The 25,691-nt window shown below is 43.9% G+C and overlaps 1 protein-coding gene across 1 annotated transcript; it reads right to left on the minus strand.

Moving 5' to 3' along the window:
- Positions 1–210: 210 nt before the first annotated feature.
- Positions 211–16,343, minus strand: LOC124006082 (G-protein coupled receptor family C group 6 member A-like). The gene is made up of 8 exons (XM_046315844.1): positions 16,031–16,343; positions 6,974–7,139; positions 6,728–6,850; positions 5,766–6,548; positions 3,176–3,388; positions 2,225–2,348; positions 1,689–1,993; positions 211–1,468 (listed from the first exon to the last, which is right to left on the minus strand). Exons 1-8 carry the CDS (start codon positions 16,225–16,227, stop codon positions 602–604), a joined length of 2,778 nt encoding a protein of 925 aa, XP_046171800.1. The 5' UTR covers positions 16,228–16,343; the 3' UTR covers positions 211–601.
- Between the last annotated feature and the right edge of the window lie 9,348 nt (positions 16,344–25,691).

Raw genomic sequence — 25,691 nt, forward strand, 5'->3', positions numbered from 1 at the left:
AGGAAGTACCAGTGACTCACTCAATACTGTAGTCGTCAGATGACGCAGACGCTAAGCTACAGGACTGTTTTTCTAGCACAGACAGGAATACAATACCCATCAAAAGTTTGTAGAACACTTACTCATTCAAGGGTTTTTCTTTATTTGACTATTTTCTATATTGTATAATAATAGCGAAGACATCATAACTATGAAATAACACATATGGAATCAGGTAGTAACCCAAAAAGTCTTAAACAAATCAAAATATATGTTATATTTGAGATTATTCAAATAGCCACCCTTTGCCTTGATGACAGCTATGTACACGCTTGGTATTCCCTCAACCAGATTCACATGGAATGCTTTTTCAACAGTCTTGAAGGAGTTCCCACATTGGCTGCTTTTCCATCCCAAACCATCTCAGTTTGGTTAAAGTCGTGGATTGTGGAGGCCAGGTCATCTAAACTGCCTTGAATGTAAAAGTCAACAACCCATTTGGGTAAAAAACATACCAGTAGACTAAGTAAAATGGGAACAGTCAAACCAAAGATAGGATCACAGAGACACACTGTGTGATGTACTGTAAGATGTAAAAGTTCCAGACACTGGTCCACTCCACTCATAGGCTCATGCTTCTCCTCAGACGGTGTGGTCGAGTCAGCTGACCTGTGACAAACACTCCATGATCTACTACGTTGCAATGGGTTGCAGTGTCAATGCTCTGAATGTTCTGGTCAACGGACCAGCAGTTCTGAGGTGCTGTGGGTTCTATTGGTGGAGGAGACATGAAGAAGGAAGGTGAACTGATGGAGTAAGGGGGACTGATGCGATACCCTTCTGTCTGAGAGACTGAAGTCTCAAAGACAGAGCTAGAGTCAGTAATGCCCTTTCTGGAATACTCAAACACATTCTTCATGAAGGCACTCTTGGTGTTGTGCTCCTTCTTGAAGAGGATGACGTAGCACTTGGGGAAGAAATGACAGCTGAGGATGCCATAGTTGGAGAAGAGGATGACCACCATCTCCACTGCTGGCAGGTACTTCCCAGAGGTGGTCACATAGACAGGCACAAATATCAGCCAGGACATCAGGTAGAGGAGCATGCTGAAGGTGATGAACCTGGCCTCGTTGTACTTCTGTGGCAGCTTTCGGCCTTTAAACGCGCAGGCAAAACATACAAGCGCCAGGACAGCGATGTAGCACAGCATCACACCAAACGCCACTTGGGAGCCTTCGTCACACTCGGCCAACACAGTGGTGGTGAAGACCGTGGCCTTCTCCCGGGGGCTCTGCAGGACCAGCCACAGGGTGCAGGTGAGGACCTGTAGGGCCACGCAGAGACAGATGATGGCATACGGTTGGTAGAGGCGGCGGAGAACATCCTTCCGGTCAGGGTTGAGCTGGAAGGCCAGCAGGATCTTCAGGGACTTGACCAAGATGCAGGAAACACACAGGGTGAAGCTGAGGCCAAACAGCACCTGACGCACCTTGATGATGAGATGAGAAGATATGAGACATTGAGACAGAAATGTATTATTTCTTTGTATTTAGATTTTCTTTCAGTTTACAAACTAAATTCCTTACCACAAAGTAACAAAAGGTTCAGAACAATACACACACAATAAACCATGAATTCACAAAATAACACTGATACATTCAGGCAGTACATTATAGCAGTGTTTCCCAAACTGTGTGTACCGTACATACCTTACACTGTAGGCTGCTGGGATGACCTACAAAGAACACAGCACTAACAAAACTTCCCACGAGAGAGAGCAGGATGATCTGGGAGAGAGGCCCCCCGGCAGCCCTCACAACGGGGGTCTGGTGGTGGTGTAGGAAGAGAGCCCCCACCAGGAGAACCAGGATGATGCCCAGGGCCGCCAGCGCCAGCAGCACCTCCGCAAAGCCATCCTGCCAGGAGAAGAACTCCAGGGTCTTATGGGTACACCCAGAGCTCCCTTCCAGGGACCACTCTCTCTTTGTATCACAAGAGAGACACTGGTGCATGTCTAGAGAGAAGGGTTGTAAGGCAGGATAGTACTTGAACAACTGTCTAGCATTTAGAAATATGTGTGCTGTTGCCTAGTACTAACTGTTTTGGATAAGAACAGTGTTGGGAAATCTTAGATAACATGTTGAAGACATGGAGGAAGATTGCGTGAACAACAGGGCAACACCTGTTTACTGAGGAGAGATAGAGTACACTGGTGTGTATAGAGAGACAGGACAGGAGAACTAACCAGTGTTGTTGGAGTAGTGGTTCTCAGTGCAGTTGATGCATTCATAGCAGCAGGTGTGCTGACCCTGAGCAAACTTCTTGAACTTCCCAGGTTCACAGCTAGGCGAGCAAACAGACACCACATCCTGCACCGGGACACAATGCACTAATTTAAATGGCTGACTGTCACACCCTGAGTGGGCATTCTATGTTGTGTGTCTAGTTTGTCTGTTTCTGTGTTTGGCCTGATATGGTTCTCAATCAGAGGCAGGTGTTAGTCATTGTCTCTGATTGGGAACCATATTTAGGTAGCCTGTTTGGTGTTGGGTTTTGTGGGTGATTGTCTCCTGTGTCAGTGTTTGTGCCACACGGGACTGTTTCGGGTTTACACCTTTTGTTGTTTTTGTAGTTTATTCATGTATAGTTTTCTTATTAAAAACAAACATGAATTTCAACCACGCTGTATTTTGGTCCTCCTCTCCTTCGACGGAAGAATCCTGTTACACTGACCCAAGAAAACTGTGACTGAATTATTAATAGTAGTATTCAAATAAGCCTTTGCGTGTAAGGCCAGTTTCCTGGGCACAGTTTAAACTCTCTCTCGATTGAAAACCATGTTCAATATGCCAAGTGTATTCAAACTGAGATCTCACAGGAATGTGTGTTAACAGACAGGTGCTCCCAGTATGTGCCAAGGTATGTGGTTTTCACATTCAAACAATGCCCATTGTTTCACTGATTAGGAGTTATTGAATTTCCATGTTTAGTTTTCTTTAGTCACTTTGAGGAAGAAGTATATATTTTTTGACATTCCGACCTGTTTGTGTTTTTGTCTCTGTATGTCAAATGGGAATAACATGTTAATATGGATGTGTACTTGAACCTTTGTGTGGCAGCCTAGCAAACAGACTAAAAGAGATTGAGACCTAACCTTAACACGAACCTGAACCCTCAACCTAACCCTTACCCTTACCCTCAGGTCAGTGAGATTTTTGGTGTTTCCGCTGGTATAGCTGAAGCTGTTGTTGATTGGATGGTACACAGCTACAACATCATGGATGTTGATGACCCCTCTCACAGACCTCCACAAGGTTACATCATAGCCCAGGTTGATGTCTCCTTTCTGGTCAAAACTGTAGCTTTTCCCCTCCAGCTCAAAGCGACTGCCCCTCAGGGTTTCAAGCACCTGAAAAAAACATGCAAAAATATTTTCAAATATAAGAACACATACCATAGACCCAAGCTATGTCAAAAGTGCCCTGTGTATACAAAACATTATGAACACCTGCTCTTTCCATGATATCGTGGTCCTGTGTAGCTCAGTTGGTAGAGCATGGCGCTTGTAACGCCAGGGTAGTGGGTTTGATCCCCGGGACCACCCATACGTAGAATGTATGCACACATGACTGTAAGTCGCTTTGGATAAAAGCGTCTGCTAAATGGCATATATTATTATATTATTATATCGACTGACCAGGTGAATCCAGATAAAAGCTGTGATCCCTTATTCATGTCACTTGTTAAATCCACTTCAATCAGTGTAGATCAAGGGGAGGGGACAGGTTAAAGAAGTTTATTTTATTTTATTGTGTATGTGTACCATTAAGTACCTTTGAACGGGATATGATAGTACAGTTGAAGTCGGAAGTTTACATACACTTAGGTTGGAGTTAGTGAAACTCGTTTTTCAACCACTCCACAAATTTCTTGTTAACAAACTATAGTTTTGGCAATTCGGTTAGGACATCTACTTTGTGCATGACACAAGTCATTTTTCACAGACAGAAATAGTTTACAGACAGATTATTTCACTTATAATTCACTGTTTCACAACTCCAGTGGGTCAGAAGTTAACATGCACTAAGTTGACTGTGCCTTTAAACAGCTTGGAAAATTCCAGAAAGTGATGTCATGGCTTTAGAAGCTTCTGATAGGCTAATGAACATCATTTGAGTCAATTGGAGGTGTACCTGTGTATGTATGAAGGCCTACCTTCAAACTCAGTGCCTCTTTGCTTGACTTCATGGGAAAATCAAAAGAAATCAGCCAAGACCTCAGAATTTTTTTTGTAGACCTCCACTAGTCTGGTTCATCCTCGGGAGCAATTTCCAAACGCCTGAAGGCACCACGTTCATCTGTACAAACAGTACGCAAGTATAAACACCATGGGACCACGCAGCCGTCATACCGCTCATGAAGGAGACATGTTCTGTCTCCTAGAGATGAATGTATTTTGGTGCGAAAAGTGAAAATCAATCCTAGAACAACAGCAAAGGACCTTGTGGAGATGCTGGAGGATATACAGTAGGTACCAAAGTATCTATATCCACAGTAAAACGAGTCCTATATCAACATAAAGATGCCACTGCTCCAAAACCACCACAAAAAAAGCTAGACTACGGTTTGCAACTGCACATGGGGACAAAGATCGTACTTTTGGAGAAATGTCCTCTGGTCTGACTGTTTGGCCATAATAACCAATGTTATGTTTGGAGGAAAAAGTGGGAGGCTTGCAAGCTGAAGTTCACCATCCCAACCATGAAACACGGGGGTGGCAGTATCATGTTGTGGGGGTGCTTTGCTGCAGGAGGGACTGGTGCACTTCACAAAATAGATGGCATCATGAGGGAGTAACAGTATGTGATATATTGAAGCAACATCTCAAGACATCAGTCAGGAAGTTAAATCTTGGTCGCAAATGGGTCTTCCAAATGGACAATGACCACAAGCATACTTCCAAAGTTGTGACAAAATGGCTTAAGGACAACAAAGTCAAGGTATTGGAGTGGCAATCATAAAGCCCTGAACTCAATCCCATAGGAAATGTGTGGGCAGACCTGAAAAAGCATGTGTGAGCAAGGAGTCCTACAAACCTGACTCAGTTATACCAGCTCTGTCAGGAGGAATGGGCCAAAATTCACCCAACTTATTGTGGCAGGCTTGTATGAAGGCTACCCGAAACGTTTGACCCATGTTAAACAATTTAAAGGCAATGCTACCAAATACTAATTGAGTATATGTAAACTTCTGACCCACTGGGAATGTGATGAAAAAAATAAAAGCTGAAATGTATCGTTCTCTCTACTATTATTCTGACATTTCACATTCCTAAAATAAAGTGGTAATCTAACTGACCTAAAACAGGGATTTTTTACTAGGATTAAATGGCTGCATTTGTGAAAAACTGAGTTTAAATGTATTTGGCAAAGGTGTATGTAAACTTCCGACTTCAACTGTATGTGCCAGGTGTCAAGAACTGCATCGCTGGCTGGGGATTTCACACTCAACAGTTTCCTGTGTGTATCAAGAATGGTCCACTACAAAAAGGACATCCAGCCAACTTGACACAACTGTGTGAGTCAACATGGGCTAGCTTCCCTGTAGACCACTTTCGATACCTAGTAGAGTGCCATGCCCCGACAAATTGAAGCTGTTCTGAGGGCAAATTCAGAAGGTGTTACTCATATTTGGTATATTCAGTGTATATGAGATGTATTACATGAGATACAATATATAAGTACAGTCTGATGTGCTGTAGACATGAGGAGTTGTGCAGTAGCTACCTCCCAGGGTTGGACCGTGCCTGGTGTCTTGCAGTCCTTTTTGCTGCAGATATCAGCCACTGCATGGGCGATGGCACTGACAGCCATCTCCACATTGAAGACTAAGTTCACAGGGCTGTTGTTTAGCAGGATCTCTGCTGGGACTGTGGAGGAGGACCCAAACCCGGGATCTCCCGACTCGTTTAGCAGTGAGTAGAACTCCTTTAGGAAGGAGTTGTTTCCTATGACATCATTGATGTTAATCAGATTCATCAGGTAGCGATGGAAAGGAGCAAGGTTCCCTCTTTTGAAGGAGAAGCCAACCACATGGCCGATATCTAGGAGGTCCATCTCTCCCAGGACCTCTTTGGACGAGGACCAGCCATCACTGGCCACCCACACCTTCTCCCCCAGAAGCGACCCCCAAACCCCCAACTCCTGGTACAGGTACATCATGTGAATAGGCCTGGCGAACGATACCACCACCTTGACATTGGGGTTCCCGAGGAGGGTGGCGGCGGCTTGTCCGAATGCTGATTCGCCGTCAGGACTGGTTAGCGAGTTAGGGAGGATCTCTTTGAAGGCCACACAAATCCCTGAGGCGGTTGCCTGGGAGACGAAGCTGTCCAGGGCAGAGCGGCCGTAGTCTCCATCCGTTGTGACCACGCCAACCCAGGTCCATTTGCTGTCACTAAGCAACTGGACCATGGCCCGTGTCTGGTACAGGTCGCTAGGTACGGTCCTCAGGAATGCAGGGAAACGGATCTTGTCACTCAGGATGATGGCAGTGGAGGCGTAACTGATCTGTGATGATTAGAAGAGAGAATTAATTTCTGGTTGTACAATGTTGAAGTGATTTTGTCCTTCATCTGTATCATCATTGCTGTCTATTTCATTTATTCAACACAACTTAGTCATTTATTGTTTTATCAACCCTTTTGTTACATCAATCGTCACTTTGTGGGTGGGATTGGACTGCATGCCTGAGGAATGAGCTCCAGGTTGAGTTGTCGGGCAACAGCGATGGAAATCTCAGAGGAAGAGGCCCCAATGACGGCCATGATGGGTGGGGAACAGGTGGAGGTGTTGGCTCCTGTGTTTGGCTCCTGTGTGAAGTAAAAAATGTACAACCTTTATGTGGGGTGCTGACTAATAGAAGGTAAACTATACAAATAGTTTATTCTTGCTGTGGATTGATTTGACCAACGTTTCGGCTAAAGAGCCTTTACCTGTGTGAAGTCAGCTGAGGCCCTCAGAGCGGTGGTGACATCAGAGCAGGAGTCATGGATACGGTACCCCAGAGAGATCCCTAGTGCAGTCAGGACAGGGGATCTGTTGGCCGACTCTACAGCGTGGATCATAGCCAATGCCTGGGTGAACCCGACCATGTTGAACCTGTGTGTGTGTGTGTGTGTGTGTGTGTGTGTGTGTGTGTGTGTGTGTGTGTGTGTGTGTGTGTGTGTGTGTGCATAAAGCATAGTTGGATCATCAGACTGTCTATGGTTAACCTGTGCAAATCAACTCTCTCTCACGAACACTTAGTCATACATGCGGACAGAAACACACACACACACACACACACACACACACACACACACACACACACACACACACACACACACACACACACACACACACACACACACACACACACACACACACACACACACACACACACACACACACACACACACACACAGAGAGAGAGAGGATTCGAAAAGTATTCAGACCACTTGACTTTTTCCACATTTTGTTACTTTACAGCCTTATTCTAAAAGGTATATATATACAAAATGCAAATGAATTACTTAAAAATCATACAATGTGATTTTCTGGATTTGACGTGTACCTATGACAAAAATGACAGACCTCTACATGCTTTGTAAGTAGGAAAACCTGCAAAATCGGCAGTGTATCAAATACCTGTTCTCCCCACTGTATATATTTAAAATATCACATTTACATAATTATTCAGACCCTTTACTCAGTACTGTGATGAAGCACCTTTGCCAGTGATTACAGCAGTGAGTCTTCTTGGATATGACGCTACAAGCTCGGCATACCTGTATTTGGGGAGTTTCTTCCATTATTTTCTGCAGATCCTCTGTCAGGTTGAGGAACATTTAATGTAAGGGGTTTGACTATTTTCCAAAGGCACTGTATATGTGCATTAAAGTGGTCAAAAGTTCAGTATTTGTTCCCATATTCCTAGCAAGCTTGTGACTCTACAAACGTGTTGAATGCATTTGCTGTTTGTTTTGGTCCTGGTCCCGATTATTTAGTGCTCAATAGAAATGATTGGTACATTTAGTCATTTTCTGAATCAAATCAAATCAAATTGTATTGGTCACATACACATGGATAGCAGATGTTAATTTAAGTGTAGTGAAATGCTTGTGCTTCTCGTTCCGACAGTGCAGCAATATCTAACATGTAATCTAACAGTTCCCCAACAACTACCTAATACACATAAATCTAAGTAAAGGAATTGAATACATTTTTTTACATATAATTATATGGATGAGCAATGACAGAGCGTCATAGGCAAGATGCAATAGATGGTATAAAATACAGTATATACATATGAGATGAGTAATGCAAGATATGTAAACATTATTAAAGTGACATTGTTAAAGAGACAAGTAATTCATTTATTAAAGTGGTCAATGATTTCAAGTCTGTATGTAGGAGGCAGCCTCTCTGTGTTAGTGATAGCTGTTTAACAGTCTGATGGCCTTGAGATAGATGCTGTTTTTCAGTCTCTCGATCCCAGCTTTGATGCACCTGTACTGACCTTGCCTTCTGGATGGTAGCAGGGGTGAACAGAAAGTGGCTCTGGTGATTGTTGTTCTTGATTATATTTTTGGCCTTCCTGTGACATAGGGTGCTGTAGGTGTCCTGGAGGGCAGGTAGTTTGCCCCCGGTGATGCGTTGTGCAGACTGCACCACCCTCTGGAGAGCCTTGCGGTTGAGGGCGGTGCAGTTGCCGAACCAGGCAGCGATGCAGTCCGAAAGAATGCTCTTAATTCTGCATCTGTGAAAGTTTGTGAGTGTTGCGCCTTCTTTACAACACTGTCTGTGTGGGTGGACCATTTTATTTTGTCCAGGATCGTAAAACTTTCCACCTTAGCCACTCCTGTCCATTGATGTGGATAGGGAGGTGTGCCCCCTGCTGTTTCCTGAAGTCATCAGGAAGTCCAGGACCCATTTGCACAGGGCGGGGTTGTGACCCGGGATCTCTAGCTTAATGATGAGCTTGGTGTTATGCAGGTGAATGAGGACCCAAAAGCGACTTGGCGAAAACAGAGTCTTTAATCCAGTAAAGGAAATATGCAATACTCCTAGACAAATAGGAGCGGTAAATAAAGCATAAAAAACAATTCCACTCGTAATGACGAGAACAGACTGGAGACTCGATCATAAACTGTAGGTTGCCTCGGGAAGGCACTTGACCGTAGCAGACTCAGACACCTGCTCACCACGCAGCATCTGAGGGAAACACGACACGACAGGGCGATACAAAGACACAGCACGGTGAACAATATACAAGGATCCGACAGGACAGAAACGGAAAACAAGGGGAGAAATAGGGACTCTAATCAGGGGAAAAGATAGGGAACAGGTGTGGAAAGACTAAATGATTGATTAGGGGAATAGGAACAGCTGGGAGCAGGAACGGAACGATAGAGAGAAGAGAGAGAGAGGGAGGGAGAGAGAAAAAAGGGAACGAACCTAAAAAGACCAGCAGGGGGAAAACGAACAGAAGGAAAAGCAAAATGACAAGACAATATAAGACAAAACATGACACTTGGAGGGTACTATGGTGTTGAATACTGATCTGTAATCAATGAACAGCATTCTTACATACTATAGGTATTCCTCTTGTCCAGATGGGATAGGGCAGTGTGCAGTGTTATGGCAATTGCATCGTCTGTGTGCTTATTGGCGCGGTAAGCAAATTGAAGTGGGTCTATGGTGACAGGTAAGGTGAAGGTGATATGACCCTTGACTAGCCTCTCAAAGCACTTCATGATGACAGAAGTGAGTGCTACAGGGCGATAGTTATTTAGTTCAGTTACCTTTGCCTTCTTGGGTACAGGAGCAATGATGGCCATTGGAAGAGATTGAACATGTCCGTAAACACACCAGCCAGCTGGTCTGCGCATGCTCTGAGGACGCGGCTAGGGATACCATCTGGGCCGGCAGCCGAGGGTTAACACATTTAAATGTCTTACTCATGTCAGCCACGGAGAAGGAGAGCCCAGAGTCCTTGGTAGTGGCCGCGTCGGTGGCACTTTATTATCCTCAAAGTGGGCAAAGAAGGTGTTTAGTTTGTCTGTAAGCAAGACGTTGTGTCCGTGACGTGGCTGGTTTTCTTTTTGTAGCCCGTGATTGTCTGTAGACCCTGCCACATGTCTCTTGTCTGAGCCGTTGAATCGCGACTCCACTTTGTCTCTATAACGACATTTCGCTTGTTTGATTGCCTTGCGGAGGGAATAACTACACTGTTTGTATTTGGCCATAATCCCAGTCACCTTTCCATGGTTAAATGCGGTGGATCACGCTTTCAGTTTTGCGCGAATGCCACCATCTATCCACGGTTTCTGGTTAGGGTAGGTTTTAATAGTCATGGTGGGTACAATATAAACTATGCACTTCCTTATCCCTTTTGGAATAGGGGGCAGCATTTTCACTTTTGGATGAATAGCATGCCCAGAGTGAACTGCCTCCTACTCTGTCCCAGATGCTAATATATGCATATTATTATTAGTATTGGATAGAAAACACTCTGAAGTTTCTAAAACTGTTTTAATGATGTCTGTGAGTATAACAGAACTCATATGGCAGGCAAAAACCTGAGAAAAATCCAACCAGGAAGTGGGACATCTGAGGTTTGTAGTTTTTCAATGCTTGGCCTACCAAATACACATTGAGATATGGATAAAGTTGCACTTCCTACGGCTTCCACTACATGTCAACCATCTTTAGAAACTTGAAAGAGGATTATACTATATAGGAGGGGCTCATGAGACCTCTTTGAGTCAGTGGTCTGGCAGAGTGCCTTGGTCACATGATGCGCGCTCCTGACAGAGTTACCTCTCGTTCCAGTGCTTTTCTGAAGACAAAGGAATTCTCCGGTTGGAACATTTTATTTTATTTTAATTGTACCTTTATTTAACCAGGTAAGTCAGTTAAGAACACATTCTTATTTTCAATGACGGCCTGGGAACAGTGGGTTAACTGCCTGTTCAGGGGCAGAACGACAGATTTTTACCTTGACAGCTCGGGGGTTTGAACTTCTGATTAAGATCATCAAAGGTAAGTGAATATTTATTGTGTTATTTCTAATTTTGTTGACTCCAAAATGGCGGATATTCATCTGGCTGTTTTGGGTTCTGAGCGCCGTTCTCAGATTATGCTTTTTCCGTAAAGTTTTTAAAAAATCTGACACAGCAGTTGAATTAAGGAGAAGTCTATCTTTAATTCTGTGAGTAACAGTTGTATCTTTTATCAATGTTTATTATGAGTATTTCTGCAAAATCACTGGATGTTTTGGAATCAAAACATTACTGTACGTAACGCGCCAATGTAAACTGAGATTTTTGGATATAAATATGCACATTATCGAACAAATCAAATCAAAGTTTATTTTTTTACGTGCGTTGAATACAACAGGTGTAAACCTTACAGTGAAATGCTTGTATTGTGTAACATGATGTCCTATGAGTGTCATCTGATGAAGATCATCAAAGGTTAGTGATTCATTTTATCTATCTTTCTGCTTCTTGTGACTCCTATCTTTGGCTGGAAAAATGGCTGTGTGTTTTTTTGACTTGGCTATGACCTAACATAATCATATGTTGTGCTTTCGCTGTAAAGCATTTTTGAAATCGTACATGATGGGTAGATTAACAAGAGGTTTATCTTTCATTTGCTGTATTGGACTTGTTAATGTGTGAAAGTTGCATATTTAAAAAAAAAAAATTTTTTGAATTTCGCGCTCTGCCTTTTCAGCGTACCCCTGCCCTAGAAGGGTTATAAACTCACTCACCGAATCAGCATATACGTTGATATTATTATCTGAGGCTACCCAGAACATGTCCCAGTCCTCGTGATCAAAACAATCTTGAAGCGTGGGTTCCGATTGGTCAGCATTGAATAGTTCTTAACACGGGTACATCCTGTTTGAGTTTCTGCCTATAGGAAGGGAGGAGCAAAATGGAGTCGGGTCAGATTTGCCAAAAGGAGGGTGGGAGGGCCTTGTATGCATCGCTGAAGTTAGAGTAGCAGTGATCCAGAGTTTTGCCAGCCTCCGTACTGCAGTCAATATATTGATAGCATTTAGATAGCCTTGTTCTCAAATTTGCTTTGTTAAAACCCTCAGCTACAACAAATGCGGCCTCAGGATATATGGTTTCCAATTGGCATAAAGTCCAGTGAAGCTCCTTGAGGGCCGTCGTGGTATCGGAAAGAGGGGGGATATATACGGCTGTGACAATAACTGAGGAGAATTCTCTTGGGAGATAATACGGTCGGCATTTGATTGTGAGGGATTATAGGTCAGGTGAACAAAAGGATTTGAGTTCCTGTATGTTGTTACAACTACACCATGAGTCGCAAATCATGAAACATACACCCCTGTGTCACTTTTATTGTAAATAACAATGTTTCTAAACACTTTTACATTAATTAATGTGGATGCTACCATGCTGGCGGATCTTCCTGAGTTATTCTTGAACAACGATGATTGAGAAAGTCTCAGACGCACAAATATCATAACCCCGAGAAAGACATTCTAACCACTACAAAAACAGGGAAGGTTAAACATTTTTTTGTGGGGGGATTTGTGTGTCTGTAACTTTATCACTCATCCTTATTCACAATTGATTCAGGAGTATCCGTAATGATGGTAGCACCCACATTAATGTAGAAGTGTTGAGAAACATATTGTGAGTCCAAATTTGAGATTTTTGGTTCCAACCGCCATGTCCTTGTGAGACGCGGAGTAGGTGAACGGATGATCTCTGCATTTGTGGTTCCAACCGTGAAGCATGGAGGAGGAGGTGTGATGGTGAGGGGTGCTTTGCTGGTGACACTGTCTGTGATTTATTTGGAATTCAAGGCACACTTAACCAGCATGGCTACCACAGCATTCTACAGCAATACACCATCCCATCTGATTTGCGCATAGTGGGAATATCATTTGTTTTTCAACAGGACAATGACCCAACACACCTCCAGGCTGTGTAAGGGCTAATTGACCAAGAAGGAGAGTGATGGAGTGCTGCATCAGATGACCTGGCCTCCACAATAACCCAACCTCAACCCAATTGAGATGGTTTGGGATGAGTTGGACTGAGTGAAGGAAAAGCAGCCAACAGGTGCCCAGCATATGTGGGAGCTCGTTCAAGACTGTTGGAAAAGCATTCCAGGTGAAGCTGGTTGAGAGAATGCCAAGAGTGTGCAAAGCTGTTTTCAAGGCAAAGGTTGGCTACTAATCTAAAATATATTTTGATTTGTTTAACACTTTTTGGGGTACTACATGATTCCATATGTGTTATTTCATAGTTTTGATGACTTACTATTATTCTACAATGTAGGCTAGGTGGGCAACGTTTTTTTAACAGCTTCGATTTCACACTAGCTTATCACCCGGGATCCAGGAATCAGAAGGCAGATGCCCTGTCACGCCAACACGATGTCTCTAACGAGGAGAGGGAACCCAAGCCCATCATCCCCAGCTGATGCATTGTGGCCCCTGAGATATGGAGTATTGAGACAAACCCAGACCCAAGAACCTGGCCCCGGTGGGGGACCCACTAACAGACTATGTTCCGCAGTCAGCCCGGTCCCGAAAACTCAAATGGGGACACTCCTATAAATTAACCAGGCATTCACGGGTTAATCGGACACTGTAGTTCCTAAGGTGGAAATTCTGGTGGCTCAACATGATGGAAGACGTGACATTATTTGTTGTGGCGTGTTCCATCTGCGCCCAAAGCAAGTCTTCACGTCAGCGACCGGCCGGGTTGCTCCAACTCCTGCCCATCCCCAGCCGGCCTGGTCTCATCTGACTGTAGACTTTATCACAGGGTTACCGCCATCCCAAGGGCTTACCACTATCCTGGTGGCCATCGAACGGTTCTCCAAGGTAGCCCATTTCATTGCCTCACCCAAGGTGCCTTCATCGAAAGAGACCGCTGATCTCATGGTTACCATTGTCTTTCACCTACAGGGACTTCCCCAGGACATTGTCTCAGATCGTGGGCCCCAGTTCATTGCACTGTATTGGAAGGCCTTCTGCTCCCTGTTGGGGGCATCGGTGAGTCTCTCCTCGGGGTTCCACCCTCAGTCGAATGGGCAAACTGGTTGGGCCAACCAGGAGCTGTAGAAGTTCCTCCGCTGCTTCATCTCCACCTAGGCCAGCAACTGGATTAAGTTCCTCATCTGGGAGGAGTAAGCGCATAACACACTGCCGAACTCCATAAAGATCATCAAGGACAACAACCACCCGAGCCACTGCCTGTTCACCCCGCTATCATCCAGAAGGCGAGGACAGTACAGGTGCATCAAAGCTGGGACCGAGAGACTGAAAAACAGCTTCTATCTCAAGGCCATCAGACTGTTAAACAGCCACCACTAACATTGAGTGGCCGCCAGGGGTATGTCCTCTCTGGCCTTGTGTCTATCTGCAGATTTCCCTTATCACCATGCATCCATAGTTGGAACCAAAGCTTTTTAATATGTGGTCCTTCTGTAGCTCAGTTGGTAGAGCATGGCGTTTGTAACGCCAGGATAGTGGGTTCGATCCCCGGGACCACCCATACGTAGAATGTATGCACACATGACTCTAAGTCGCTTTGGATAAAAGCGTCTGCTAAATGGCATATATTATTATATTATATTATCTCAAGGCCATCAGACTGTTAAACAGCCACATTGAGTGGCTGCTGCCAACATACCGACTCCAGCCACTTTAATAATGTTTTTAAAAAAATGTATCACTAGCCACTTTAAACAATGCCACTTCATATGTTTACATACCCTACATTACTCATCTCATATGTATATACTGTACCCGATACCACCTACTGCATCTTGCCTATGCCGCTCTGTACCATCACTCATTCATATATTTTTACGTACATATTCTTCATTCCTTTACACTTGTGTGTATAAGGTAGTTGTGAAATTGTTAGGTTAGATTACTCGTTGGATATTACTGCATTGTCAGAACTTTAAGCACAAGCATTTCGCTACACTCGCATTAACATCTGCTAACCAACCAACAAATAACATTTGATTTGATTAACTGTGTGTTTTGTTTCCTGAGTGAGTTTTTGAGACTTAGCGTTTGTTGTTTTTTCAAGTGTACTGTAATCCTGAAGCTACCGTTTCTCACTGAAGTATTGTGTTTATCCTTAGCCACTGATTCCTCGTCTGGTCTCTTCTCTGCACCTGGGTCCAACCTGACCACGTCACAGACAGTCTGCACTTTAACCCCATAGTCATTGTATAATTTCAATTCCAAAGTGCTGGAGTATAGCGCCAAAACACCAACAAAATTATCACTGTCTCAATACATTTGGAGCTTTCTATATCTTCCACAATGTACTAATTACTTGTACGAATCGCCTTAACACTTTGTGAAAAGTCAAAGTAAGCAATGCAGCCCAAGGTATTGATCTACACTCTTCTCCTTTGCAGGGTATTATCACTCTCTGTTGGCTGTAGACTGATGGACTCCAGAAATACAGTCATTTAAAGGGACAGATTTCCTGTAATAAATCCTCTATGACGTTAAACCTGACTGCAATAAGCAGACAAGGCTACAAAATAGTAGCTACTAAAACAATTGGATACCACGAAATTGGGGAGAAAAAGGGGTAAAATAAAAAATAAAAAAACAATAATATAAGTGGCTTGGGTCCATGGCCAGGAAACTCCCCAGACCTTAATCCCATTGAGAACTTGTGGTCAATCCTCAAGAGGCAGATGGACAAACAAAAAACAACAAATTCTGACAAACTCCAAGCATTGATTATGCAAGAATGGGCTGCCATCAGTCAGGATGTGTTGGATTGACCCCTGACCCCTCGCTAGCCAAACAGAGACGTTAAAACAAATGGAACATTTAAAAAAATTAAATAAATACTATTCTCTTCTATTTGAGATATAATTGCATATTAATGTGACATTTTACAGAGGGAGAGAGTGAGAGACAGACAGACATACAGATTCTTTCAAAATCATTATACAACACCCTTTCTTATCTTGACACTCACCTGACACAATGTGGTTCATGGGGTGCTGAGATGTTGGGGGATTCCTCTACTCCCTCATGGATGGGAAACAGCCCTCCAATGATGATATCTCCTGGTGCTGTGGCTCCTGCTGCTTTGAAGTGTCCCACTTTGGCATTGCCCTTCTCCAACAAGGACAAGATGACTAACAGGTGGAGAACATCACCAATGGGTTCCATCACCTCTCTGTTGGTACTGTCCAATTCTCAATTTTGGTGTCTCTCCTTGCAGCTCCTCTCACACTCCCTCTAACCTTCACTGACTGTGTCTGTCTGTCTCCCCCTCTCTCTCTCTCTCTCTCTCTCTCTCTCTCTCTCTCTCTCTCTCTCTCTCTCTCTCTCTCTCTCTCTCTCTCTCTCTCTCTCTCTCTCTCTCTCTCTCTCTCACTCTCTCACTCTCTCTGTTTTCTCCTCTAGCAGACTGACACAGTGACCTGTCAGCATAATAAATAAAAACACACCTGTTGCTTCCTCCTAATCCCATCTAATGTCTGCATAACCCTGCCCCCTCCCGCCCAGCCCACTCTGACAGGCATCCACACTGACTGACTCACTTGACTCCAGCTAAAGGTGACAGACAGTCACACAAATGCATCACAACTGATCTGCAATATAAACATGTTTTAGTTCAAGATGAAAGACAGAACTGATTTCATGATACCCAAGTTTTCTTTTAAACACTTGGGTCGTTTAACACTTGGATTACACTTAAGTGGTTATTGAGTCACAATGTTTAACCTTGACATTTCAGAGATAAATGAATTTATTGACTGTCTCCTGTTAGCCACTCCTTCATCATCAATGCATTGATTTCACAAGATATCCAACCATTTGTCTTTGCCCTTTTTACTAGTTAATCCACAGTAGAATACATTAATCAAATACAAATGGTAGAAATAGTTTTAGCTTTGTTTAAAAATGACTGTATGAGGTCATGTATCATATCCAATTACAGTAGTAACACAATGCAAACACTGTAATAAGTACATTGACCATGCTTTTCCAAGAAGACTACTAGAGGGTGCTAAAATGTTGTTCCTAAGGTAAGCAATAAACCTCATTCAGGCTATGTAATAATAACGCTTCAAAGGTCTAGTAGGGGTGCTTATATTTGTCCTGTTTCACACGTCTGTAACCTATTCATTGTGTGGTGAAATGGAGATGTGGTTCTTGGATATCCCCCTCCCCCTGAGAAACCCTGGGAGAGTGGAGTCACAGCATGGGATCAGCCATTATTGATGTAAACCCAGGCACTCAACTAGCACAATACTGTCATCTACAGCATAATTATCGTGGTCACAGCTTGGATGGAAATATATCCTGTACCTTCTGTAGTAGTGAGATCTCATCAAAATAATCAGCTAACAGCTTCGTCCCCTCAATGTAGTTGTACTGTGTCAGTGGAGGATGTACATTGTGTCAAGATGATAATGATGATGTGTGTATTCCAGTGACACATTATTATGTTGGAAGGCAGCTGCACATCTCTTTCTCTGGGGTCTCTCTTACGTTAAAGAAATGGTCTATGGTTGACCTGGAGATTCTTAATTATTCTGATCAAATGGCTTTCTGCTAATTTGAAAGAAAGATGGTCAAAAACTGTAATTATTATTATCTGCTCCTCTCCTCTCCACTCCTTGGCCCTGGCTGCAATATTGAGGTTAGAATAACATTCAGGGGCCTCCCGAGTGGTGCGGTGGTCTAAGGTACTTCATCGTGCTGCTAGAGGTGTCACTACAGACCCGGGTTCGATCCGTACGGGAGTTGCGGCAATGGGACAAGACTAACTACCAATTCGATATCACAAAATTGGGGAGAAAAAGGGGTAAACAAGTACAAAAAAAATAAATAAAAAAGAATAACATTCAGGACACCAGTTGCATGAAACTGGCTGCAGTAATGTAGATACATAGTGTAGCAACAGCGCTGCATGTAATTTGCTGTGTAAGTCAGTATAGCATTCAGCCAGGTCTACGATTATCTGTGACAATGTTACGGTACGATTGGGACAAAGTTTCAGTGGCCTGCTTGTGCAGGTACTCCTTATTGAAGCGCCGCCAGCCAGGACCAGACGGGTTAGGTTCAGTAACTAGCGTCTGTCGTGTGATGCAGTGTATGTCTGTAACAATCTCCAGGTGAATAAAAACACAGGCTCTCAGAGTTCTTCTGTAGTTTTTGTGTTTTCCTTCATCTCACCATGAGTTATTATGACTAATTATGTATACATTTCAATCAGGACTGACTAATCAGAGTACTATTATGTTACTGTATATGCATGAATTTTCTTTTTATCCTAGTACTGAATATAACGTGTGTAATTATAATCAAGAAGTCAAACAATGACTGTCTGTTCCTTGGTAGAAATGAATGAATTTATCGTCAGACTGGCTAGAATGCTTATCTACACAGGCAGACCTTGGCTCGGGTCATAAATGATCTAAGTTGGGAGAGACGATGTGGGAAGGCTTGAGAACTATACAGCCATTGTACTGGAGTCGAGATGAGATGGGGTAGTACGAAAACGAATGACGTCATTTTCAGTTTATAACCTGTGGTAAACTGTATCATGTTCAGTACTCTTGAGAATAAACGCTGCTGATTGATTTTGAGACTGGTCTCTGTCCATTTTATGCAAATAAGAGTCTTACAAGTTCTTAGGAATTGACAGTGTTTCATTTTAATTGGGTATTAAAACATGTAGGAATTTAATTCCTGTAACAGAACAGCACCCTCTTCAAAGAAGTAGGAGGTGAAGATCTCCCGCACACGGATTGCATCTCTTGCTGCGTTGTTGGACCCCATCCTTGAAATATCCTGCAGAGCAGCAGACTTCTCCTCTGGCACACATGTTCGTCAAAAGAGAGATCATGGTCTAGAGTAACGCCGAGGTCCTTCACAGTTTTATTTGAGATGACTGTACAACCATCAAAATTAATTATCAGATTCAAGAGAAGATATCTTTGTTTCTTGGGACCTAGAACAACCATCTCTGTTTTGTCCGAGTATAAAGTAGAATGTTTGCAGCCATCCACTTCCTTATGTCTGAAACACAGGCTTCCAGAGAGGGCAATTTTGGGGCTTCACCATGTTTCATCGAAATGTACAGCTGTGTGTCATCCGCATAGCAGTGACTGTTAACATTGTGTTTCAGAATGACATCCCCAAGAGGTAAAATATATAATGAAAATAATAGTGGTCCTAAAATGGAACCTTGAGGAACACCAACATTTACAGTTGATTTGTCAGAGGACAAACCATCCACAGAAACAAACTGATATTTTTCCAACAGATAAGATCTAAACCAGGCCAGAACTTGTCCGTGTAGACCAATTTGGGTTTCCAATCTCTCCAAAAGAATGTGGTGATCGATGGTATCAAAAGCAGCACTAAGGTCTAGGAGCACGGGGACAGATGTAGAGCCTCGGTCTGACGCCATTAAAAGGTAATTTACCACCTGCAGTCTCAATGCTATGATGGGGTCTAAAATCAGACTGAAGCACTTCGTATACATTGTTTGTCTTCAGGAAGGCAGTGAGTTCAAATAAAATAAAATCAAATTTATTTATATAGCCCTTCGTACATAAGCTGATATCTCAAAGTGCTGTACAGAAACCCAGCCTAAAACCCCAAACAGCAAGCAATGCAGGTGTAGAAGCACTGTTGCTATGCAACAGCTTTTTCTAAAATTTTTGAGAGGAATGGGAGTTTTGATATTCGAGTTTGGTACACATCCGGTGGATAGAGAGCCGTTTATTATGTTCAACATAGGAGGGCCAAGCACAGGAAGCAGCTCTTTCAGTAGTTTAGTTGGAATAGGGTCCAGTATGCAGCTTGAAGGTTTAGAGGCCATGATTATTTTCATCATTGTGTCAAGAGATATAGTACTAAAACACTTGAGTGTCTCCCTTGATCCTAGGTCCTGGCAGAGTTGTGCAAACTCAGGACAACTGAGCTTTGGAGGAACACGCAGATTTAAAGAAGTGTCCGTAATTTTCTTTCTAATGGTCATGATCTTTTCTTCAAAGAAGTTAATGCATTTATTACTGCTGAAGTGAAAGCCATCCTCCTTTGGGGAATGCTGCTTTTTAGTTATCTTTGGGACAGTATCAAAAATAAATGTTGAATTGTTCTTATTTTCCTCATTTAAATTGGAAAAATAGGATGATCGGGCAGCAATGAGGGCTCATCGATACTGCACGGTACTGTCTTTCCAAGCTAGTCGGAAGACTTCCAGTTTGGTGTGGCGCCATTTCCGTTCCAATTTTCTGGAAGCTTTCTTCAGAGCTCTGGTATTTTCTGTATACCAGGGAGCTAGTTTCTTATGACAAATGTTTTTAGTTTCTAGGGGTGCGACTGCACCTAGGGTTTTGCGCAAGGTTAAATTGAGTTCCTCAGTTAGGTGGTTAACAGATATTTGTCCTCTGACGTCCTTGGGTAGGCAGAGGGAGTCTGGAAGGTCATCAAGGAATCTTTGGGTTGTCTGAGAATTTATAGCACGACTTTTGATGATGCTTGGTTGGGGTCTGAGCAGAGTATTTTTTTTGCGATTGCAAACGTAATAAAATGGTGGTCGGATAGTCTAGGATTATGAGGAAAAACATTAAGATCCACAACATTTATTCCATGTAACAAACTCACTGAGTCGATGATGGCTCCGAAAGTATTTTGGAGTGGGTCTGTGGACTTTTCCATGTGAATATTAAAGTCACCAAAAATTAGAATATTATCTTTTATGACTACAAGGTCCGATAGGAATTCATGGAACTCAGTGAGGAACGCTGTATATGGCTCAGGAGGCCTGTAAACAGTAGCTATAAAAAGTGATTGAGTAGGCTGCATAGATTTCATGACTCAAATCTCAAAAACATCTGTTTTTTTCTAAATTGAAATTTGCTATTGTAAATGTTAGCAACACCGCCGCCTTTGCGCGATGCACGGGAGATATGGTAACTAATGTAACCAGGAGGTGAGGCCTCATTTAACACAGTAAATTCATCAGGCTTAAGCCATGTTTCAGTCATGCCAATCACATCAAGATTATAATCAGTGATTAGTTAATTGACTATAACTGCCTTGGAAGTGAGGGATCTAACATTAAGTAGCCCTATTTTGAGATGTGAGGTATGTCACGGCTGTTGAAGGATCAGGACCAAGGTACAGCGTGGTGAGCGTATATTTTACTTTATTTAAGAAATGACGCCGACAAAACAATAAACAATACCAAACAAACTGTGAAGCTTCAGGCTATGTGCCATTAAACAAAGTTAACCTCCCACAAACACAGGTGGAAAAAAGGGTACCTAAGAATGGTTCCCAATCAGAGACCACAATAGACAGCTGTCCCTGATTGAGAACCATACCTGGCCAAAACATAGAAATAGAAAATCATAGAAACACAAAACATAGAATGCCCAACCCAACTCACGCCCTGGCCAAACCAAAATAGAGACATAAAAAGGATCTCTAAAGTCAGGGCGTGAAAAGGTATCACAATCTCTTTCAATAATGGCAGGAATGGAGGAGATCTTTATTCAAGTGAGATTGCTAAGGCGAACACTGCCATGTTTAATTTTGCCCAACCTAGGTCGAGACACATACACGGTCTCAATGGGGATAGCTGAGCTGACTACACTGACTGTGCTAGTGGCAGACTCCACTAAGCTGGCAGGCTGGCTAACAGCTGCCTGTCCTGCACCCTATTTCTTGTGGAGCTAGGGGAGTTTAGAGCCCTGTCTATGTTCGTAGATAAGATGAGAGCACCCCTCCAGCTAGGATGGAGTCAGTCACTCCTCAACAGGCCAGGTTTGGTCCCAGAAAGAGGGTAAATTATCTACAAATCTTTTGGGAGGGGCAGAAAACAGTTTCAACCAGCGATTGAGTTGTGAGACTGCTGCAGAGCTCATCACTCCCCCTAACTGGGAGGGGGCCAATTACTCAATGCTGATTTACATGCTGAAGCAATGTTGTGCTTGGTGACCTCTGACTGTTTCATCCTGACATCGTTGATGCGATGTGGATAACAATATCCCTATACTCTCTACACTCGCCAGTTTTAGTTTTAACCAGCACCATCTTCAGATTAGCCTTAACGTCGGTAGCCCTTCCCCCTGATAAACAATGTATGATCGCTGGATGATTCATTTTAAGTCCAATACTGCAGGTAATGGAGTCACCAATGACTAGGGTTTTCAATTTGTCAGAGCTAATGGTGGGAGGCTTCGGCGTCTCAGACCCCGTAACTGGAGGAGTACAGACCAGAGAAGGCTCGGCCTCTGACTCCGACTCACTGCTTAATGGGGAGAACCGGTTGAAAGTTTCTGTCGGCTGAGTGAGCGACACCGGTTGAGCATTCCTACAGCATTTCCCTCCAGAAGCCATGAGAAAGTTGTCCGGCTGCGGGGACTGTGCGAGGGGATTTATACTACTATCTGTACTTACTGATGGCACAGATGCTGTTTCATCCTTTCCTACACTGAAATGACCCTTGCCTAACGATTGCGTCTGAAGCTGGGCTTGCAGCACAGCTGTCCTCGCCGTAAGGCGATCCTTCTCCTGTATATTATGAGTGAAGCGACTGCAATAAGAAGACATGTTAATGTTACTACTGAACTCCGGCTGGTGGAGGTCCTGACGAACCACGTCCAGATAAAGCGTCTGGAGTAAAAAAGTTTAAAAAAAAAGAAAAGTTGAGTGAGGGGTAAACTAAAAATATAAACGGTAATTAAAAAGTCAAAACTGTTAAGTTGTCAGGTAGCAAAGTAAGGTTAGAAACAAAACGCACAGCAGCACGTAAACAAGTCTGCCATGGACTTATGCAGGACACCTAGCCTTCACAAATCTGAATTCCTCCAGGAGGCAGTCCCAGATGGTCCTGGTCACCCAACCTTGCAGTGCCCTACACGGTAACTGTAGGCATTCGTTTTGAAGGAATCTCCAGTTACAAGGTATCTGTAGGAATGTGGGAGACAATGTCATTATTAGACTTTTACATCACCAGGTCATTGTGGATTACTAAAGTATAATATCCCTGATAACAAATCTGTCATGTTTTGTCTTATATTGTCTTGTCATTTTGCTTTTCCTTCTGTTCGTCTTCCCCCTGCTGGTCTTTTTAGGTTCGTTCCCCTTTTTCTCTCTCCCTCCCTCTCTCTCTTCTCTCTATCGTTCCGTTCCTGCTCCCAGCTGTTCCTATTCCCCTAATCAATCATTTAGTCTTCCCACACCTGTTCCCTATCTTTTCCCCTGATTAGAGTCCCTATTTCTCCCCTTGTTTTCCGTTTCTGCCCTGTCGGATCCTTGTATATTGTTCACCGTGCTGTGTCTTTGTATCGCCCTGTCGTGTCGTGTTTTCCTCAGATGCTGCGTGGTGAGCAGGTGTCTGAGTCTGCTACGGTCAAGTGCCTTCCCGAGGCAACCTGCAGTTTATTATCGAGTCTCCAGTCAGTTCTCGTGATTACGAGTGGAATTGTTTTCTATACTTTATTTACCGCTCCGATTTGTCTAGGAGTATTGCTATTTCCTTAAACTGGATTAAAGACTCTGTTTTCGCCAAGTCGCTTTTGGGTCCTCATTCACCTGCATAACAGAAGGATCCGACCAAAGAATGGACCCAGCGACTACAGACGCTCGTAACACTGCCGTCGAGATCCAAGGAGCCATGCTCGGCAGACACGAGCAGGAATTGTCTGCTGCTCGTCATGCCATGGAGAACCTGGCCGCTCAGGTTTCCGACCTCTCTGGACAGTTCCAGAGTCTTCGTCTCGTGCCACCTGTTACTTCCTGGTCTGCCGAGCCTCCGGAACCTAGGGTTAATAACCCACCTTGCTACTCCGGGCAGCCCAAGGAGTGCCGCTCCTTTCTCACCCAGTGTGATATTGTGTTCTCTCTCCAACCCAACACATACTCTAGAGAGAGAGCTCGGGTTGCTTACGTCATTTCACTCCTTACTGGCCGGGCTCGAGAGTGGGGCACAGCTATCTGGGAGGCAAGGGCTGATTGTTCAAACAATTACCAGAACTTTAAAGAGGAGATGATTCGGGTTTTTGACCGTTCAGTTTTTGGTAGGGAGGCTTCTAGGGCCCTGGCTTCCCTATGCCAAGGTGATCGATCCATAACGGATTACTCTATTGAGTTTCGCACTCTTGCTGCCTCTAGTGACTGGAACGAGCCGGCGCTGCTCGCTCGTTTTCTGGAGGGACTCCACGCAGTGGTTAAAGATGAGATTCTCTCCCGGGAGGTTCCTTCCAGTGTGGACTCTTTGATTGCTCTCGCCATCCGCATAGAACGACGGGTAGATCTTCGTCACCAAGCTCGTGGAGGAGAGCTCGCGTCAACGGTGTTTCCCTGCTCCGCATCGCAACCATCTCCCTCCTCTGGCTCAGAGACTGAGCCCATGCAGCTGGGAGGTATTCGCATCTCGACTAAGGAGAGGGAACGGAGGATCACCAACCGCCTGTGCCTCTATTGCGGATTTGATGGACATTTTGTCAATTCATGTCCAGTAAAAGCCAGAGCTCATCAGTAAGCGGAGGACTACTGGTGAGCGCTACTACTCAGGTCTCTCCATCTAGATCCTGTACTACTATGTCGGTCCATCTACGCTGGACCGGTTCGGGTGCTACATGCAGTGCCTTGATAGACTCTGGGGCTGAGGGTTGTTTCATGGACGAAGCATGGGCTCGGAAACATGACATTCCTTTCAGACAGTTAGACAAGCCTACGCCCATGTTCGCCTTAGATGGTAGTCATCTTCCCTGTATCAGATTTGAGACACTACCTTTAACCCTCACAGTATCTGGTAACCACAGTGAGACTATTTCTTTTTTGATTTTTCGTTCACCTTTTACACCTGTTGTTTTGGGTCATCCCTGGCTAGTATGTCATAATCCTTCTATTAATTGGTCTAGTAATTCTATCCTATCCTGGAACGTTTCTTGTCATGTGAAGTGTTTAATGTCTGCCATCCCTCCCATTTCTTCTGTCCCCACTTCTCAGGAGGAACCTGGCGATTTGACAGGAGTGCCGGAGGAATATCATGATCTGCGCACGGTCTTCAGTCGGTCCCGAGCCAACTCCCTTCCTCCTCACCGGTCGTATGATTGTAGTATTGATCTCCTTCCGGGGACCACTCCTCCTCGGGGTAGACTATACTCTCTGTCGGCTCCCGAACGTAAGGCTCTCGAGGATTATTTGTCTGTGTCTCTTGACGCCGGTACCATAGTGCCTTCTTCCTCTCCGGCCGGGGCGGGGTTTTTTTTTGTTAAGAAAAAGGACGGTACTCTGCGCCCCTGCGTGGATTATCGAGGGCTGAATGACATAACGGTTAAGAATCGTTATCCGCTTCCCCTTATGTCATCAGCCTTCGAGATTCTGCAGGGAGCCAGGTGCTTTACTAAGTTGGACCTTCGTAACGCTTACCATCTCGTGCGCATCAGAGAGGGGGATGAGTGGAAAACGGCGTTTAACACTCCGTTAGGGCATTTTGAGTACCGGGTTCTGCCGTTTGGTCTCGCCAATGCGCCAGCTGTTTTTCAGGCATTAGTTAATGATGTTCTGAGAGACATGCTGAACATCTTTGTTTTTGTCTACCTTGACGATATCCTGATTTTTTCACCGTCACTCGAGATTCATGTTCAGCACGTTCG

Source organism: Oncorhynchus gorbuscha, linkage group LG19 (genome assembly GCF_021184085.1).
Source record: "Oncorhynchus gorbuscha isolate QuinsamMale2020 ecotype Even-year linkage group LG19, OgorEven_v1.0, whole genome shotgun sequence".
NCBI classification, from domain to species: Eukaryota; Metazoa; Chordata; class Actinopteri; order Salmoniformes; family Salmonidae; genus Oncorhynchus; species Oncorhynchus gorbuscha.

Bases quoted from the DNA above. Each gene is read 5' to 3' on its own strand.
- LOC124006082 (XM_046315844.1), bottom strand. From the start codon at position 16,227: ATGGAACCCATTGGTGATGTTCTCCACCTGTTAGTCATCTTGTCCTTG. The intron at 3,389-5,765 runs GTAGCTACTGCA...TGTTTTTTTCAG, and splicing joins GCACGGTCCAACCCTGGGAG to GTGCTTGAAACCCTGAGGGG. The intron at 1,469-1,688 runs GTATGTACGGTA...CTCATCATCAAG, and splicing joins CCAGCAGCCTACAGTGTAAG to GTGCGTCAGGTGCTGTTTGG.